Raw genomic sequence first — 19599 nt, forward strand, 5'->3', positions numbered from 1 at the left:
CCGTGAAGCGAAACCAAAAAATCATCACGCCTATAAAATTCTATAAGTCGGGATGAGGTTTATAAGTCTATATAAAAACCCTCACTATATTCAGCAAATTAAAAAAAAAAAACATATGGCCTCTAAGCTCTTTGAAAATCAAGAAAAACTTATGAGAAAACAATTTGAGAAAAGTGGGTCAATAGGTAAATCTTTTCTTCCGTTGGGAAATCCAAAAGTTTGAATCCATCTTCGAAACTAGAAGACGGTTAAGTTTTTCGTGACCATAACACTAAGCGTTTTCGTCTCTCACCGTCAATGAAAATTTATTCAATCAAGGACAACTGTTTGTTGTGCAAAGAAGGTTCCGACCACATTCATAAAGAAACTACAAGAAAAGTTTTTTTTTTCGTCAAATTGGCGTCATTTTTGCGCGTGTTGCGATGAGAGATTTTAACAAACGCTTGAGCTTCATTGTCAACAAATTTCGTGAATTTGGCCTCAAAATCGGACAAACCAATTTTTCGAAATGTACAAAAGAATTTAGGAGGGTGGGTCGGAACAAAAAGGAATTTTTATTTACCTTATTAATCTGTACTGAATCATGAAACATTCCAATTAACCGATTGGTCCGACCATCATCTGCTGTAATCCACTGGAGAACATGGGCTCTCAATTGTTCTAGGTTGAAAAGCACCCCTGGATGGTTCTGTTCGACTATGAATATGGCCATGATGTCCCTTGTGAACTGGAGGCAGAGGTTCTTGCGTGAGTAGCTGGAGTCCAGGTAGAAAGAGTCCCAGCAGAGATCGAGCAGCCAGACGAGAAAGTCCTGAAAATGGTGGCATATAAAGCGGCCAAAAAGCGTAAGTGTTATGTAATACTTATGTAACAATTACAAAAGTTATGCAAATTCATTCATATGACTTAACTTTTCGACTGGCGTTTATACTCTGCGCATTTTCGGTTGGTTTACACTTCGGCTGGTTTATTTAATATCCTGAAAATAGTTATAAAAGAAAACTCAACAGGAGAAGAAGTAGTATTTTTGACGGTGGCAGGCCAACAAGCCGAAGGGTCAACAAACCGAAAATAGAATTATCATTCCAACAAGCCGAAAATTAATATTTTGTGCAACTTAACAAACAACAGATTATCATTGTTGTTGTGCAATTGTTACCTAATTCTGATGTAATTTAAGTAATTCCTATGCAATTTCGGCTTCAAGATATGGCGGTTTGTTGATTATCCGCCTTTGTGACATCAAACAGGGGCGGATTTTAATTATTTTCAAAAAATATCTGAGCTCTCGTAAAACAACTTAAACTACCTTTTCGCGCACAAAACTATTTATTTCGTAAAGAAAACTAACGAATTTGCAAAAACCTAATACCCTGAGAACCTAAAGATTAATTAAATTGAATAAACAAAAAAATTTGCAAAGCGATGAGCCACTTTGATTACTCAAAAATCTATGATTTTATATTTATATATTAGTGTTTCATTACATTGACGTCAAATCGTTCTCAAATGAACCGATGTGATACATTGGCAAAAAAATGCATGTTTGACTCTCAATTTTCATATTTTATTTCTTGTTAAGTTTCCTGACCTTGTATCTCTCCAGATGAGCTTTCTGTTCCTTCCAAAACTCCTCCTCCCTCTCACTCTTCTTCATCAGCAGTCTATCTCTCATTCTGAGCAGCAGCCAATTGGTCCACTGGTACACATTGTGTCTGAATGCCGGACTCTGATTGGTCAGATTGTGGATGTAGAACTGCTTGAGGAATATGACGTCATCAGAGAGAACTGGTTCGGTGGATGATTTGGTCGGATGAGTCAGAAGCCACATGACATCTTGCAATACCTGTAAAAAATTATCAAATCAATCTTTTTCAAGCTCGCGCTCTAAACTGAGTCTACAGCAGTAAAGAAGTTCGAGGAGAAGACTCTTTCTTCAGAGAGTCGACTCGCTCTCCGCCCATAAGGGTCCTTCAGCGTAAACATACGATAACTTTGAAGGGAACCCAGCGCCAAAAAACTCAATTTTTGGTCAAAATCTTCAAAGAAATACTTTAAAAAATTACCTGTATAGCAGAAAATATTTATTTTGTAGTGTTTTCGACGGGTTTTATAAAGATCAAGGAACTGAAGATTGAACACAGAGGCAAAACTGCACTTCTTCACAAACAAAAGCGAGAAAAGCGCAAAAATTAGCTCCAATAAGGTCAAAAAGTGAAAAAAGAAAGGTTAAAATTAAAATTCTGATTTGCCGACTAATTTTTTTTGAAAAACTTCAGCTTTCGAATTTCAAAGAATGAAATAGATGCCCTTGAAAATTTGGATAAAATTAACCCACGTTGAGAAAACTGGATCAGCAGGTAAAAGTTTTATTTTGCTGAGAAATCTGAAAATTAAAGTCCACTTTCGAAACTAGAAATTGATCACGTTTTTTGCACCGTTTCCACGTTCGTATTTGGATAGCAAGATTTGATTGCCTTTTAGCGAAAAAATTTCAATTGAACTCAAAAATGCATTTATACCTATGTGCATTATTAAATGCATTAAAATGTTTGAATGCACTCCAGTAGTTTTTGGAGCTTTTTAAGACTTTTCCTTAAAAAAACCCTGAGAAAATTCTAAACATTTCAGAAAAAAAGTTGAAGATTGCAAATTGGACAGCTTCTATGACATAAATTTTTCTACAAAAAATTGGGCATAGCATTTTATGTAATGAGGATTCCTTGCACTGGTTTTGCATTATCTAAGATTTCGCAAGGAAGAGTTCGAGAAAAAAATTTGTAAAAGCGGTCAAAATTTCTACATTTTGACATTTTCTAAGGCCGTAACTCTTCTTCCACAAAAATAAGGGCGTAAAAGTTAATGCATGGGTAACCCATATAACATATTCGTTTAATCAATAGCTTATTCTTAGACTTGGCAGAGTACTTTTTGAGAGAAAAAACCCTAAAATATGGTTAAAAAATTCTCCCACTGAAATTTGCGAAAGCTGTAAAACGCCGAGTAAAGTAAAAATGGACCAGTCGAGTATGAGCCAGGCAAAGGAGTAGCCGGTCTTTCCATTTAAACCATTTTTTTTCAAAATTCATAAAGTACTTATCGAGAAAAAATGAAAAACCAAATCCCATATATTTTAATAAAACCTGTTTTTTTTATCAACAGGAACTAGCCACTAATAAACCAGATACAAAAATATAATGCGATCCAGCAAAAGTTAACCAAATACAAAAATGCAAAAGTGCCACTTTTATGAGCACTTTTATTTGCGATTTGGGTCGGAAAAAATGGATACCGTACGTAATAAGACACTAAGTTTCGCGTGTGTAATCTCAAATAAATTGATTTCAAATTGATTGCTTGCTTTTCACACAACAGGTCTTCATGGTGACTGATTTTGCGAGCAACATGTCCAAAAAAATCCGTGATCGGAACAAACAAAAAATTGAACTCACTTGATTTGAGAAGGACCACACTGCATCATACATGGTCACCATAGGAACCATTCCTCGCCAAAGTTCACGCGAGTTCAACTCATCCAAACAGTCCCCATTCAATTTCACGTCTTCACTTTGCCCCAAGCCATCTGGTCGCCCACTTTTGACCTCTTCAGACTTGTTTCCACAAACGAACAGATTTTCATCTGCTGCCGACTTGATAATCATCAGTCGAACCACAAGTTTCAAATCTTTTCTCTTCAAAATGTAAGTCAAAGACTTCGGTTCCGTTTTGAGTATGAACTTAATGTATTGAATGAATCCCGCGTTCACTCTAAATGATTCGCTGGTTTCTTTAGACTGAAGGTCCAACAAGTTGTCGATCCATGTTTTTCTCCACAGTTCCAGAATTTGAGACCCTTTCGACGAGTTTGGTTCCGATTTGAAAACTTTCCAGTGGCTTTTGACCATTTTGATGAGCGTTACCTGACATACTTGGCTCTTGCTTTGATCGAATAGCATGGTTAATATCTTGGTAGGTAGTTCAGGGTAAAGAGTCACTATTGACGATGCTGGGATGAACTCGACCAGAATTTGGAGAGTATGATAAGTTTTCTTCTTCTCGAAATCAGCGTTCATGCAACGGTCCAGAATCCCAATTATTTTCTCATTTTCATAGCCTTAAAAAAATTAACTAGAAAACGGATCTTTCACCTAATGGTAAATTCTAGTAATTGTAAGACCCCTGAAAACTACCAATTGAAAACATAGCCAGTAGACAGTAAGAAAAGAGTCAATGAGCGCAAGGAAACAGAAAAAATGGACTTAGTTTTTGATTTAAAAAAATCAATTTTCGGATTTCAGAGTAAAAAAAATTGCCTACACGCTCTTTGAATTTTAACAACAATTCATGATTGACTCTTTTTTGGATAAAATCAACTCAATTTGGCAAAAACTGGATTAATATTGGGGTAAAATTTTCATTCCGATGGAAAATCCGAAATATAAACTCTACTATCGAAACTTGAAGTCGATCACGTTTTTCGTGACCTTTACATTTTTCTTGTGTTCGATAGTGGAGTTTGCCTTCCATTTAACAAAGGAAATGAACTGAACTTTAAAAAAATCAAAAGTTGAACCGCGAAAAATCAAATTTGAGCGTGAACATATTTTAAGATTTTTTCCTGGAAAAAAAAAACAAATAATCATCACGACCTATATAAAAGTCGACTATGTTCATTAAATCTTAAACAATAAAAGATTGCATAAAGTTTGCCCCTTTGATTAAATATGAGCTATGCCTTAAAAGTTAGCAATGCCTTAAATATGAGCGATGTCTGTTTTTGTCATTTGCAATCAAATATGAAGACCCATGAAAGTATGAGCTACCTTATTTCATTGAGACTCTAGATTAAGCGGGACAGTTGAATATGAAAGGACAGATGAAAAGAAAGACATTTAGTAAAACTTCGCTTGATGCTAACTTGAGTGTTTTGAGAAATGGAGTTTCAAAATGGAGCTGAAGATTTCTCTCACGTGGCCCTTCGCCATCTAAACAAAACAAAAAAACAGCATAAAAAAGCAACTAATCACTGAAAAATAATAAGTGAGAAAGAAATACAGGGCTCGTGAGTGATCGTTGTGAGCTGAATACTATATATATATAGTATTCAGCTCACAACGATCACTCACGAGCCCTGAGGCTCAGCAGGGCGAGACCCTGGAAAACCATACACAAATAGGGTTAATTACTGCAGAAAATGTTCATCTAAATTGGAAATATCTATTTTTTTAGAAAAATATCGGTATTTATTGAACTCAATCATGTATAATTGTCTTATGCTGTCAGTTTTTAGCAGTTAAAAAAATTTTATCCTCTGACTGAACGATTTGTGAGGCCAATTTGTTCAAGTAGTTAAATTTGGAATATTTCATTAGCGAGCTCTCGTATATTTATTTCCTTAGCGAAAATTTATCTTGAGTGAGAAAATTGAGGGGCAACTTTTTAGACAACTGATCAAGAGTCTGAAATTAACCGTTTGATTAAAACTTGAAAAACTGTTTCAATTTCATGTTCACGAAAAATTAGCATCGGGAGTTCAGAATTTTAGTATAAGAAATATGGTTTTGCAACAAGAGAAATGTTTTCCAGACATTTTCTGATGAACAGATAACTACCAATAAAGTATGAGATATAAAGGGTTCGGCATAAACATGATGAGCTCTTATTTTTCGGTAAAAACTTCCCTTGATTGGATAATCGAGCCGTTTAAAAGTCCAATTTTTTGTATGAGTTTTTGATTTTGAGTTCTTTTGGAAATAATTTTTATTGTGCTGTTTTTAGTACAAAATAACAATCAAAAGATAGCCAACAGACAGTTGTAAAAGTGTTAACGAACACAAGGAAACAAAAAATAACAGAACTGTTTTTGTTTGTTCAACTTTCGAATTTCAAAGAAAAAATATACGGCTTTAAAGCTTTATCTATTTCTAAAACACTTTTTGATTGAGAATTTTAGAGAAAAAATCATTCCAATTTGAGAAAACTGGATCAACAGGCAAACTTTTTATTGCGCTGGAAAACCTAAAAGATAAAGTCCACTTTCGAAACTAGAAGTCGTTCACAGTTTTCACGTTATTTCACCTATGGTAATTGGAAAGCGTTATTTGCTATCCTTTTAGCGAAAGCATTTGAATTGAACTTAAGCAGAAATCATAAGTTACGCCGCGTGAACAAGTTTCAGACAATTTCCTAAAAACACCACAATCAATTTAAACATCTTCTCTTCATTCAACGACACTTTCAATGCAAAAAAAGAAGAGAACCAATTGCTGTTTGTTTGGCTCAATCTTCTACGGTAAGCTTGCCTGATTATCAAAAAGGTTTTTCGTGACACCGAGGCACTTTTCTGATTAAAATTTTTGTAATCTTAGTGACTTCTGAAAGCCTGAAAATGCTACCTCATTTAATCCTCAAAAAAGCAATATTTGAAAACTGAAAATGTGTGAAAGATTGATTCGATCATTTGCCATAGTTTCTTCATACTTCTCCTTAAAGTGATCGGACAATAAACTAACCAAAAAAATGTTTAGAGAAAAAAATTAGAAAGTTTTGCGGCAAATTTCGCTCGGTAGAGCAGCCAACTTTTCAGTTTTACAATACAAGGCTGATTTAAATTTTCCGGAGAAAAGGCATTAAACTAGATATTTGAAACCCGTTTTTCTCAAAATGGGCTGAGTTTAGACAAGAAACGATAAGACAAAAGTTGCTTAGAAGTTCACCAGAATTATTACGGTGTAATTTGTTTTGCAAAATTCGGACCAAACATTTTACCCGAAAAATAGATCAATTTTAGCTTTTTTACTCAATCAAAAATTATGCCAAAACTACTCAGTCGATCATTGACATAATTATATCAAAGTGAGCCTCCTACGTAGCTCAACAAACTTTAAGAAGGGTATACTCTCCAAAAACAATTTAATTTCTCCAATGTTTTGGAGAGTACACCCATCTTAAAGTTTGTTGGGCCAAGTAAGAGGCTCACTTTGATATAATTCTGTCAGTAATCGACTAAGTAGTTTTGGCGTTACTTTTGATTGAGTAAAAAAGCTAAAAATGATCCATTTTTAGGGTACAAATTTTGGCCCGAATTTCGCAAAACAAATTGCACCATATCAATTCTGGCCAAATTTCAAGCAAATTTTGGTCTTTTTTGTCTAAAGTAAGCCCAATTTCTGAGAAAAATGCGTTTTAAATTTCTAGCTTAATGCGTTTTGTCCGGATAATCTAAATCAGCACTGTAGTTGCTATTCTCAAGCACAAAGGAACGAAACTGATTGATTACATTGCTTTATTTCTACCGATTTTTTAATACTGAAATTGTGATTGGCTGGCAAAATTTTTGCGCATTCAGTCCGACGTGCATGAGGGATTCCACAAGAAAATACCCCGGTTTTGTAACGGTCATAGTCAATAATGGTTACGACGTAGCAGTAAGTAGACAAATACTATATTAGCCAATCAGAATCGAGATAGAAAAATAACCGTTCTGGATTTCGATTGGTTAATATAGTAATTGTCTACTTAATGACGAGTATGAATACATGGTTGTCTACTATCCGACCGCACTCCGTCTAGAGGTTATACCTCCACGTGAGTTTCCCACAAATCCCAGACTGCCATCTCCAGTTTGTGGATTGTGGGGTTGTGGAGACTGTAGTCCATGTGTGTCCACCCACTGAATGCTATGTCAGTCCACAGGGCTATCGTCCTCACAGTCAAAGTCAGCAGAACAGGGTCTTGGGTGCTGAATCGCGGAAAATATTACAATTTAACCGACGCTTGAAATCAAAATTAATCAGCAAAGTTTCACATATATTTGCATCCTTATTGGAATTAAAGTACCCATTTTCACAAGCAATCATACTTCATCCAAAAGCACAATAGGTACCCACGTACCATCACCAACTAGTTGGGAAACTATTTTAACCTTATAAATGAAGTGAGGTGATCTAGAATGATGTGATGGTAGAGTTCCAACTCAGCTGAAGAGAAGATGACCATGTGACCATGAAGAGCACAAACTAGAGACGCCGGCGGAAGACTCAAAATCTCACTTTCAATCGTCAATTCGGTCTGAAATAGCAAAACATAGTCAACGGAGAGTGAGAGTGTCAATTCTTGGGTTGAACTCCATAGAAAAAACTATTATCAGCCAATTCCATGCATTGAATCTATGGAAAATACTTAACACGCTAATTATGAAATGGTATGAATAGCATTTTCCGGGAATAAATTTGAATTTTGTTCAAATTAAATAGATAAATCACATTATCAAGAACTTAAAAAGTGGAAAAAAAAAATTATCTGTGTTAACTTTGAAGAAGTAACTGTATCATTTTTCAATTTTTGCAAAAAAGCTGCCCAAACAATTTCAATTTAGGGAAATATAATGATAAACAATTTCTACGTGACTATAAAAATATTGAGAATTGGCTATACAATTATTCAAAAAATGCTAGCCATACAATTGTTTTTAGACGCAAAATTACTTCTAAACTCAACAAATATCTTGAGAAAAAAAACCTGCCGGCAGTTTAGTGATTTGTTTGCACTTTTGTAATTTGCCTTCTATGTAGCAAATGAGTTTGAATTAAACCTGAAAGGAAACCAAAAGTGAAACAGATAAAAATGGAAGCATTAAATGAAGTCAGATAGAAAAATCAAACTATTTTGTGAAGAATGATACTCTTCAACACTAAAATAGACAGTCAGTTTTCCTTGTTGTTCCGAGTTTCGAAGAAAACGGAATATTTATGCTCGGTGTGGTTTTTGTTTATTCAGTCAATTTTCGCCGATCGAAATAATAGTTTTCGACAAAAATTTCATATACCCCATTGAAGATATTGACTTCCCGAGTTCAAATTTAAAAAGATATTTTACCTCGTATTATTTTTTGTAAAGTTCTTGGGGTTTGATAATTGCCATGTTCTGGACTGAATTATGCGCGCTTTGAAGAATTTATTCATATTGTTGAGAGCGTAACGCGATTTAATTATGCGTTGCGAATCATCCTGCACAACAAAATCGTTCTAAATTGAATTGAAGCTAGCTAATCGGATCGTATTTATTTCGTACGACTCAACATTTCACTTTGATATTGTCAAAAATCTAAAGGTTTTCAAAGCTTCCAATTCCCAAAAACTATTCGATATGAATTAAGGGACAGTCGGAACATTCAAGTCTTTGCCCCGATACACGAGCAGTCTTGTTTTAATCTTGCGTCAGTTTTTAAATATTAACCCTCATCTGCACACAAGAACGTAAGCATAACAAACTGGCGGATTAACAACTGCGGCTAGCTGAGCTGACTTTATTACGTCATTTGATTACAGCAACTTGTAGCATTGATATACTGAGCCGTACAGGCTCAAATTTGATTCGCCGACTGCCTTCACGAGTACGCATGACCAGTTTTAATGTCCGAAAATGGAAGTTTTTCAATTCTACCTTCTCTATTCGATTATGAGCTTTGATAATGTGGATAAGATAGCGGCGAAGTCCCATTTGTTGTACCAACGGTCATTAGTATCAAAATAAGAAATCAGTCGCGCTTGTACCAAATTGAATAAACGGTCCTATATGTACCAAAATAAGATAACGCGAAATATAAAATCGTTCAACGGACTATAGCCGAAAGGTACTATAAGTGCTCTGAAAACATTAGGCTGGGTGTTCGAATCGCGGTAGCAGCTAAGATTTGTATGGTTAGATTATATAACATTCAAGGAAACAGTTCACCAAAGGTGAAATGTAATAAAAACTTACGTAGTCATTACATAATTTCAGGCAAACTTAGGTAATAAATTGAATTTTGGCTGTTTCAACCGTTCATATTCAGTTTCAACGATTAATATTTAAGCTCCGGCCGGATGAAAACATGATAAACCAAAATAATCATAATACGTATAATACGGAAAAATAAATACAATTAAAAAATCCTCAGAAGGGGAAAGTTGTTATTTTCGAGAATTATCGTTATTTAACCAACTGAAAAAATTCCAAAGCTGTTTATTTACGATGTTCTTTGTTTCGTTCGACAAAATGCGAAACGCGAAGTCACGAATTATCCGGGAAAGCACAGACACAATGACGAGCGAAACGAAATATCGATGGAAGTTTTTCGACAGAAATTGGTGAAAAAAGCAAAGAAAGACCGGAAAAATCTATTAGGAAATATTTATGACAATGTATTGGAGTCAAGTACGACTGTTGCGTCTTAAGTCCAGCCTCTGCAGAACGCAAAAAAATTGTTCATCCAATTCCAACAACGATGTCCAAAGCTTCCATAACTGGAAAATGGCGATTAACGTTGACCAAAAAGCGATTCCTTCTTGCGCATGATATTGATGCTGGTGTTACAATTATCGCTTCGTACGAAATCTTGACGCTTTTGTTTAATTTTGAAGCACTTTTGAGCGACGGAACATTCAAGTCATGTCCCTCACCTTACGAGCAGCTCTATGTATTGTACGGTATATACGAAGATCGTTGTCTGCCGTTAGTTTTCGGGCTCTTAAGTGGAAAATCAGCCTGTCAATACCGAAAATTTTTTCAAATAATCAGCAAAAAAATCAAACGCTTGACTGATCATAGATGGGTCCCCCAAATCATTGTGACAGACTATGAACGAGGTATCATTTCGGCCCTTGAATCACATTTCCCAAAAACAGCATTTTGGATGCTATTTTCATTTCACGCAGGCATTTTTCAGAAATTTATCGGAAATTGGTTCCGAAAAACCTATTGTCAGGAGCCAGGCTAAAGAAAATAGTGAGAATGTTAATGGCGTCAGCATATCTACCTGAAGATCAAATTGCACCTCTTTTTGTTGAACTATTGAGTCAGCCTGAGGTAGTTGAAAAAATTGCTCGATACCCAGAGATGCTAAAATTCTAAGATACTTCCACAAAACTTGGATACAAACGTTCCGTCCTAAAATGTGGAACATACAAAACAAGCCGGCACGTCTCCGAACAACCATTCTCCAAATTTGTGGCTGGCTACTTGTTTTTTGAATTAACAGGAAAAAACCGTGGAGAATCAACTGGAGCTTATAAGAATGCGAAAGCCCGCTCCAAAACAGACCAGAAAATGGAGATTATTTAATGAACGTGTTCAAGCTCTCAAAAATTTATTGACACTTGGCAACCGCGAAAAAAAAATTACTTTCATGCAATGGCCGATTTGTGTGGAAGTATGAGAAACTTATCCTAAAATTTTAAAACTAATCAAAACTTTAATTTGGAACTGAATATTTTGGTGTCATATAATCAAGACTGTATGATATTTTGGATTGATAATTGAATTTGATGAAGTTGCAACTTGGTAAAAAATTTTGGTACTTAAATTTTGGTACAAATGGGACTGATTTTTTATTTTGGTACAAATGGGACTGATTTTTCATTTTGGTACAAATGGGACTGATTTTTTATTTTGGTACAAATGGGACTGATTTTTTTTATTTTGGTACAAACGCGAATCTTTTCGCGTTTTGGTACTCCTCAATACCCACCAAGTTAGCTCTTATCACAAACTCATGTGTATATACTGGGTATCTCTTGAATAAAAATTATCGCTCCTTTGAATTTTTTTCGTTGTTATCCACAGTGTAACGCACGAGTAACAAACAGGTACACGCCCAAGGCCGCAATCAGTCGCTCCAATAATTTTTCCTGTCAAAATTGACGTTGTTTTAAATTAGAGTAACAGCAGAAAAATTTTTTCCGGTCAGCTTAAAAACTTGTGTAGAAGAGGATTAAACATATTTTGGATCTCTTTTAACCTAACATAACAGTATTTATATTGGAGTGATTCTCATCAAGCCAAATAAGAGAGAAACTAACCTTGACAAAGGGCAATGTTGCTGCATGTGCCATTCCACTTTGACTCAAAACTGCTTTGCTCACAGCTGAATCAACCAAAACGAAAACTACTCAGCTAAAAAAAACTTAGTAAGTTACATTATTTTAATCAAAAAAAACTTACGTAGCTTTGCTGCATTATTGAGTACAGCAAACAGGAGCCGGTTCAATTCTTCCAAAATTGATATTGTTCCTACTTCAAGTTCAAACTCAATTTTATTCTTTTGAATCCGAATGGTTTTCCTCAACAGACATGCAACTGCCTTGATCACTTGTTCTAAAGATGCATTTGTAGTTTCAACCTGGCTCGGAGCACTTAAGCTGAAAAAAAAAACGAATGATTGAAGATGTTTTGACTTAATAAAAACAAAAAATTAAATGCATATCTGTCAATGTTAACTTACGAAATTTGACGTGACAGTTGTTTCAGGTGCGAAGCGAAAAACTCCAATCCTAAAATAAGCTTAACTTTTAATATGACAGGAAATGAATACCATATATGTCCCTAAAATATATTATTTTTGAAAACAAAAAGAATTCCGTGATTAATTATCATTACGAGACCAAACTGTGCATTTGGAAAATTGTTTGAACATGTTTAAAGACTTTTCTCTGGAATCCAGGATCATACAGACCCAAAATTGTGCGCCTATCCAGCGCACAGTTTAGCCTCGTAATGATTTCTCTGGGGGTTGATAAATTAGACGATAAGCAAATTAGACGGAGGTACTTAAAAGGAAATTAGACGGTTTTGCAAAACTGCAATTGTGAGAAAATAGACGAAAGTGATTGAAATTAACTTTGTTTGCACACAAATTGCGTTAGAAAAATAAAATTGTTTGTAGACAACAGTTCAATTTCGGTGGCCAAAAACTTTACAAGTCAATCATGCATAATTTATTCAATTCAAAACTCTCCTGTAATATTCAGATTTGACATTGTATGTTCATTTGAACTAATTGTTTTGATAGTTATTGACATTTTATGTTCTTTTTGTATTTGTGAAACTTGACTCTTAAGAAAAAATTTTGTTGGCCCTTTCCTTTTCATAGCTTTTTCGTCTAAAATGCCAGATCTGTAAAAAAAAAAAATTCCGTCTAATTTCGTTTTTGTAGTATCCGTCTAATTTGCTTATCGTCTAATTTCCTAGGCCCCGATTTCTCTACTCTATTGTTAGAACTTAGCTCTAAGAACTTAGATAACAGCCAAGCAACACGCGACTTATAAAATTGATTTCAGACATAATTTTCAAGCAGCAATACAATAAAGCGCATATAAACAAAAAATATCCCACGACAGAGCAAAACAAACAACCCCAACATAATAGCTCAATATTGTCGGGCTGTTTTTCTTTTATTTATATTTAAACTTTCCTTGAAAAATTATACCTTAACAAGCCACGTTTCCTTCAAATTAGTGAAAACGAAATTATTTAAACATGAGAAGTCCACTTTCTTTATATCCTTGAAAAAAAGCATGGTCACTGTTTGATTATACCATCCCCGTCTATTTAACTTCAACGCTGGAAACCTCCAAGGACTTCTTCAATACGTCCAGCCGATGAGACGTACGGGTTCTACAAGCTTGGGTTGATCATTAGGGACTATCAAGTTGGCAGTATTTTCAGATAAGAGTAGCTTGCGGTCCACTTTCCAGCATGAAACTGCTAACTCTACTATTTTCATAAGCATTGGGCAAAATCTCTGCTACCTTTTCAATGGAAACAAGCCAAGAATTTGTGATATTTGTGGTGTTCAAATGAGGCCGAGTTTGTTTATTTCAAAAAATCCAACACCTGTTGCAGGATTTGCAGCAAAGGACACTTTGATTTGTGCAACACAATGGACATTAACATGTAGATCTTACTCGACTGAATCTCGTGTGGATATTGCAGCCAAACTCATTAATGAATATCTTGTTTTTTTTTACATTCACAAAATTACTGATCATGGCACATTTCAGAAATTTCTTGACACATTCAGCAAAAGTGGGAAAGTATAGTACCTATCATTCAATACTTAAAACAAACTTTGATCAGAAAACGCAGGCTTCAAAAAAACTCACGGTGAATTTTCGACATTCAACTCTTTCAAAGAAATCATAGAAGTTTTTACCAATTTCTAAACGGCTAAACCCATAAGTTTTGTGTCTGGGTGCCTCTCCTTCTCGGTAAGTTATCGGTTCAGTCATTTACATAATTGTAAGCGGCGTGCAACTCATTGCAAAATCCTCTCCGTTCTGAGCTGCATCAATGATCGCTTGCTTTGCTTCCCTTCAAAAACTTCAATTCGTTAGTCTCAACTAGTGAAGAAAAAACACTCAGTGGGAATATTTCTGTTTTTTAAACAGCCTGGATTTCGTTCAAGTCGTTTTGACGAGTGTTCAATTTCCGGAAAAGTTTGATCAAATCGTTTTCACTTCCTGTCACGTGTTAAAACTATAAAAGACTATTTTAATTGGGTGTTATTTTTGTTTAGTTTGGCTTTGAAAACGTTGATTAAAACCTGAGCGTAAGAACTCATATGACCAAAAAACACATCTTAATCATTGTGCAGCGAAATTATTTGTACTTAAAACCAGAAAAAAAAAACAGGCAATGAAGCACATTAAATTTGCACAGCAATTTATGCACGGGAATGGGACCAATGCACTAAAAAAAATTTTCACTGATGCAAATCCTTATTGTCCGCAATATCATTGATGTTTTTATACAGTCAAACAAGACTAGTTAAAAGGAAGCAGTTTTTTTTAAATAATAAATAGAAACTCATATTTTAAACGTTGTAATTATTGATTTAGCATTTTTTCAACCACATCGTAACGCATCGACAACGCGGATCAAGGAAAAATAATTGTCGGGACCCGTAAGCGTAAAAAATCTAAACTGAAAACTCAAGCAAAGATCAATATCAAACCAAAAAATTGAGGAAAAAATTAACTTAGCCAACAATCCTACCCCCACACCCACAAACTCATCATATCAAATTAGCACCAAAGGCAGTTCTAAAAATTTGAGTTTCACGACGTTATAAGGCTCACTGACTACTATCTATACCTCTTCTCGTGGTCCCAGACCCTGCAACATTGTACAAGAACTTGACTCGACAAAAAAGAGCAATTTTGGAGATTTATTACCCAGTTAACGCCCGGAAAAAAAATCGCATTCCCAAAGAAAAAACCGACTTTCAACATTTGGTAAATCACCTGTCGTAAGCTTTCTCAATCTCTACTCCCTTGTGATATGAATAAAAATGTCATTTAAATTCCATTTTAATAAATTAATCTTGAAGGCAGATGAAATTTTTCAAATACCATTTCATAATAAAATGTGAATTGAATTATCTGAATATAGATAACACATTAATAAGATTTGTACTTCGAGAAGATTGAGAAATAATCAGAGTGAAACAAAATTTGTTGAGGAAGATAATACTGATTTTATACCAGTTGCCGCTTATATGGACAAAGGGTTTCGGAAGCCGACAAGAGAAAGCTTTCGTGGAACAATTACTGAACAAAACAACGATTAACACCACTCCGAGTTCAAAATTATCCATTGTGTTTGCACTCGAGATATATCAACTGCTAAAAATAGACGAAATACAGGCAAGGCAACAATTTCTCCAGACAATAGTGCTTCGCTTTGCGTAGCTTTTCTAGCCACCAGGTATTATAGACCAAAATTGCTATACTTTTAGGCTTCAGATGAATCCGATTATACAAAGCTGGTATCTAAATAATTAAAAGGCTAGCTATAGACAAAAAAACTACCAAGCAAACCAAAATCCAGAAAAATTGTCGCTCACTTGCAAATTCAGAATGTTGCCGTCTTGCGAGCATGGCTGTACGTACACTACAATACCACCGACCTAGTATGGAACCCTGCCGATGTCGGAGGCCAGTGAAGTACAATGATAAAGAGACTATGTTATCGCATTTATACGGAAAAAAAGAAAAGCCCAAAAAACGCAATTTCCGAAAAACTTTATAAGGTCAGATTAAAATGAAAATTTACATAAAACAATGCAAATTTACGAAAAAAAAATTATTAAAAATAAAAACAATTTTTGGCTCGCAGGAAACAAACATACTCGTACATAAATTGGCAGAAGCTTATCTTGAAAAAAAAACAGCAGTTTTCAGTTAATTTATAGTGTTGATTTAAATTATCCAGGCAAAACGAAAAAAACTTGGAAAACTAATACGCGTTTTTTCCAAATTAGGATGAATTGATACAAAAAAAGATGCGGACAAAGCTTTTTACAATTTTAGCTCAATAATATGGGGTAATTTATTTGTGCGAAAAGCGTGCCCAAAATTTGACCCCAAAAAACGGATTATTATTTTTTTTCCAATCAATATTTACGCCGAAAGTACAAAATTATGAATAGTAAATTAAACCACACCCTCTTTTAGCTTTTAAACTTTCTTGGTAGCATAAGCATCTCACTTTGAGAATGTTTTGTCACCAATTTAACTGGTAGTTTTGACGTAGATTTTGATTGGCTAAAGAGCCAAAAGTGATCCGTTTTTATTGTCAAAAGTGAATTGCACAATATACTGTTTGATTAAAATGAAACCAATTTGAGAAACACGCATTTAAAAATTCAAGTTTTATTTTTTTGTCTAGATAATCTCAAGGGCAAGCAAAAAAAACGCCAAGCGGTACCGTTAAAAGGGTCAAGAAAGGAAAAAAAGATAAGGAAAAACAAATGAATTTTGTAAAACAGATATCCTCTATGGGAAACGATCCTCAGTCATCGGACATTCAAGTTTTTCAGTTGACTGCTCTACTAAGTTGTGTCACTGATGACTATAGAAACCAAATACAAACAAGAAAACGTCAAAATGCAAAAACACAAATTTTGCAAATAATAAATTAAAAGCAACCACACTCACTCTGCGAATATTAATTTTAAAAATACAAAGTCAAATTGTGCACCAACTAAATTTTTCGCAAAACATACTGAGTTGGAAAAATTCTGGAATGAAAATTCTGAGTTTTAGTTTTTGTACTGTTGTATGAAACAAAATCAATTTTTTTTTCGCCTCAACTGGTGTCTGCTCACAAATGGTCGGCTTTGATTCCCCTTCGTAAATTTTGTTCCGTTGCTAATTTAGTTTTCAATTGTTTTCCTTGGCATGAAATTTTGCCTAGAAATGAAATTTTATCTCGACACAAGGAAATTTTGGTACGTCCAGTTTTTTTCATCATTTTTTTCGACTTACTTTTTTTGTGTTCAAGTTGTATCACAAGTGATGCCACGCGTAGCTTCGCCTTTCAGAAGTTTTCCAACTCAGTTTTATTAGTGAAATGGCGAAGTGCATAGTTTATGCACAATCTGACTATATATTTTCCAACTTACAAAGTCAAATTTGGTGTGGTTGCTTTTAGTTCAGTCAATTTCAGATTATTACATGAAAAATTTGTGTTTTTGAAGCTCTCGTTTTACTGTTTTGTCGCTGGTTTTTGCCCCCCCCCCTGAAACCACAATGAATAACGCTTGCCGCTATAATGAAAGTAATTAGCTTGAGGCATAAGAAAAAATCAAGGTGGGGCAACAAAACCGACAAAACATGAGCGAGAAACGAAAGTCCGAATATTCAACTTTCACCGGAAACACAATAACAACTCCATAGATTTTGAAAAAAGCAGGATAAACTATTTCAAGCTTAAAGAATTTTTTTCATTCTATTACAATGGCATAAAAAAATCAAAATCAAAAACTATTTACAAAAACTTCCCCGAGAAAAACTTTAGCAAGAAAAGCAATAAGCAAATAGTCGCAGATCTTGCAAAATAGAAAACGTAAATCACTGTTGGAGGCGTGAAAATGATTCATCTTCCTCCAAAGAGCGTTTGGACTCCAGATGTGGTGTTCTTTGGACTCGCAGGCATGGAACACGAGGAATATGAGAACCAGGCTATTTATCACGATGGATTTGTGATTGCAAAGATATCTACAATGACCATGCAAATCTACTGTCCTCTCAAATTCAAATACTTTCCTTTCGACACCCAGGTATAAAACAAGAAAATCGACGAAAACAAAAAAAAACTTCAAACAAGTTAACTTTGTTTTTCAGTAACGTTTATGAAAAATAATTGATAACTGCTTACAGAAAACAAGGACTCTTGAAATGATTTGTTTTAAATTTGAACATAATTTCAACATCGTCACCGTTTACCAACTGTAATTAGGCAAAGAAGGATTTCATCATAATGAATACAAATTAATGGGCAGAAGCCAAATGGCAGTGCTCACGCATAAAATATATATCTGTAGTTTTATTTTCATCAACCGCTATTCTCTTGCATAAAAACTAAGATGACCTAAATGATGCTGTTAGTCTATGTAAATTGTGTACTGGAAAATAACTAATCGGTACTGGAAAAGATACAGAAAAAGTGCGATGTAGCTTTGTGTTTGTGTTGTGATTCTAGTTTTTGTCGATGTTATTGCTATGTGGACTATTTGGTGCCCAGGAGAGTTATCTTGGCGAGCGCTATCGACTATAACTTCTAGGTTCCGCGTAAACTTCTAGGTTTGGCGTCGTGTTTCCAAAAAGGTCTTTTTAGGCTGCTTAAGTGGATTGGCATTCGACCAAATGCTCGATTGTGTGAGCTGTTTTGTTGTAGGATGGGTATATGGGGTCTACCGTAGGGTCCATGAAGTGCGCGTACGCCCTAAGAGTCGTGAATGGCCTGATCGTAGCTGAGCTATTAGGATGGCGTCCTTTTTGCATTTCACCTGCTGAGAACTTCCTTTTTCGGAGTAGCCGGCTTTGCCTGCGGCTTTAACTCTGGGGTGCGATGGCGGCTTATACCGTACTGCTCATTTAACACATGCAAGGGCTGCTGGTAGGGACGTTGGTTCTGGCTCAGTTGTGGTCTCTTCTGATGCTTTTTTGCCTCTTTGTTCACACGCTCATTTACTATGACGTTGAATTATCCGGGGTACACTGTACAGTAACTTCTTGGATGCTACTGTCCAAGTACTCTTTAATAACTTGAATGTCTGCTGACCTTGACTTTGGTGACTTGCATAGCGATTGGCTGTCTGTGCAGACAAGCAATTTTGATTCGGTCTGGTAGCATTTCTTTTATTTTTAGAAGGGCTGCGATCAAAGCGGCCTTTTAATATTCATATGAAAAAGTATTTGCCCTGCCTCTGTTCTTAACTGCTGAGGGGGCGTAGACAGTCATTTTTTGTTGATGACAGTCGATTATGTCTAACACTTTCCCCCAGTGTAGTTTCTCATCACTCAGCATGAAAGTAACTCATGAGTATGGAGCTATTAATGACACGGAGCGCTTGTTTTTGGGATAATTGCAGATGATTCATTGAGTTGCTACTAGCGGCGTGTGACCAGGCAGGATAAACGTAATCAAGTATGATTCCAATAAGGGCTTTGTAAATTGAAGTAAAGTCCCTTTGGTTGAAACCCAGGTATTACCTGCTAATGAGTTCAGGACTCCTATGCTGCGCCTGGCCTTGTCAGCGGAGTGTTTGTAATGAGTGGCAAAATAAAAACTCTGGCCGAAAGTAAAGCCTAAAATGTTGTGATTTTTGCTCAGCGAGAGGCTCATTGAATTAACAAAAACTGAGTATTTCAATCAAGTTTTTCTTTTGAACAAAAAAGTACTGATCCTTTAGAGGACGCAAAACTTAGGTTACGAGAAGTGAAAGAAATCGTACAGATTTCAGGTAGTCATTTGAAGAGTTTGAAGTTTTCTTTG

At 35.2% G+C, this 19599-nt stretch overlaps 2 protein-coding genes across 2 annotated transcripts in view; both read right to left on the bottom strand.

Annotated features, from left to right (window-relative positions):
* LOC134839262 (uncharacterized) overlaps positions 1 to 19599 on the bottom strand; it is a 354799-nt gene that overhangs the window by 228874 nt on the left and 106326 nt on the right. The gene's annotated exons all lie outside the window — the stretch shown is intronic.
* LOC134838926 (tRNA (32-2'-O)-methyltransferase regulator THADA-like) overlaps positions 1 to 19599 on the bottom strand; it is a 77076-nt gene that overhangs the window by 34432 nt on the left and 23045 nt on the right. Inside the window, exons 4-12 of the mRNA XM_063854254.1 lie at positions 12263 to 12311; positions 11983 to 12179; positions 11841 to 11905; positions 7925 to 8070; positions 7582 to 7741; positions 4919 to 4985; positions 3453 to 4114; positions 1592 to 1846; positions 563 to 811 (exon numbers count right to left, since the gene is read on the bottom strand). Of these exons, the coding sequence (XP_063710324.1) occupies positions 563 to 811; positions 1592 to 1846; positions 3453 to 4114; positions 4919 to 4985; positions 7582 to 7741; positions 7925 to 8070; positions 11841 to 11905; positions 11983 to 12179; positions 12263 to 12311 (1850 nt within the window). The remainder of the gene's footprint in view (positions 1 to 562; positions 812 to 1591; positions 1847 to 3452; positions 4115 to 4918; positions 4986 to 7581; positions 7742 to 7924; positions 8071 to 11840; positions 11906 to 11982; positions 12180 to 12262; positions 12312 to 19599) is intronic.

This window comes from Symsagittifera roscoffensis, chromosome 2, assembly GCF_963678635.1.
Source record: "Symsagittifera roscoffensis chromosome 2, txSymRosc1.1, whole genome shotgun sequence".
NCBI lineage: Eukaryota > Metazoa > Xenacoelomorpha > Acoela > Convolutidae > Symsagittifera > Symsagittifera roscoffensis.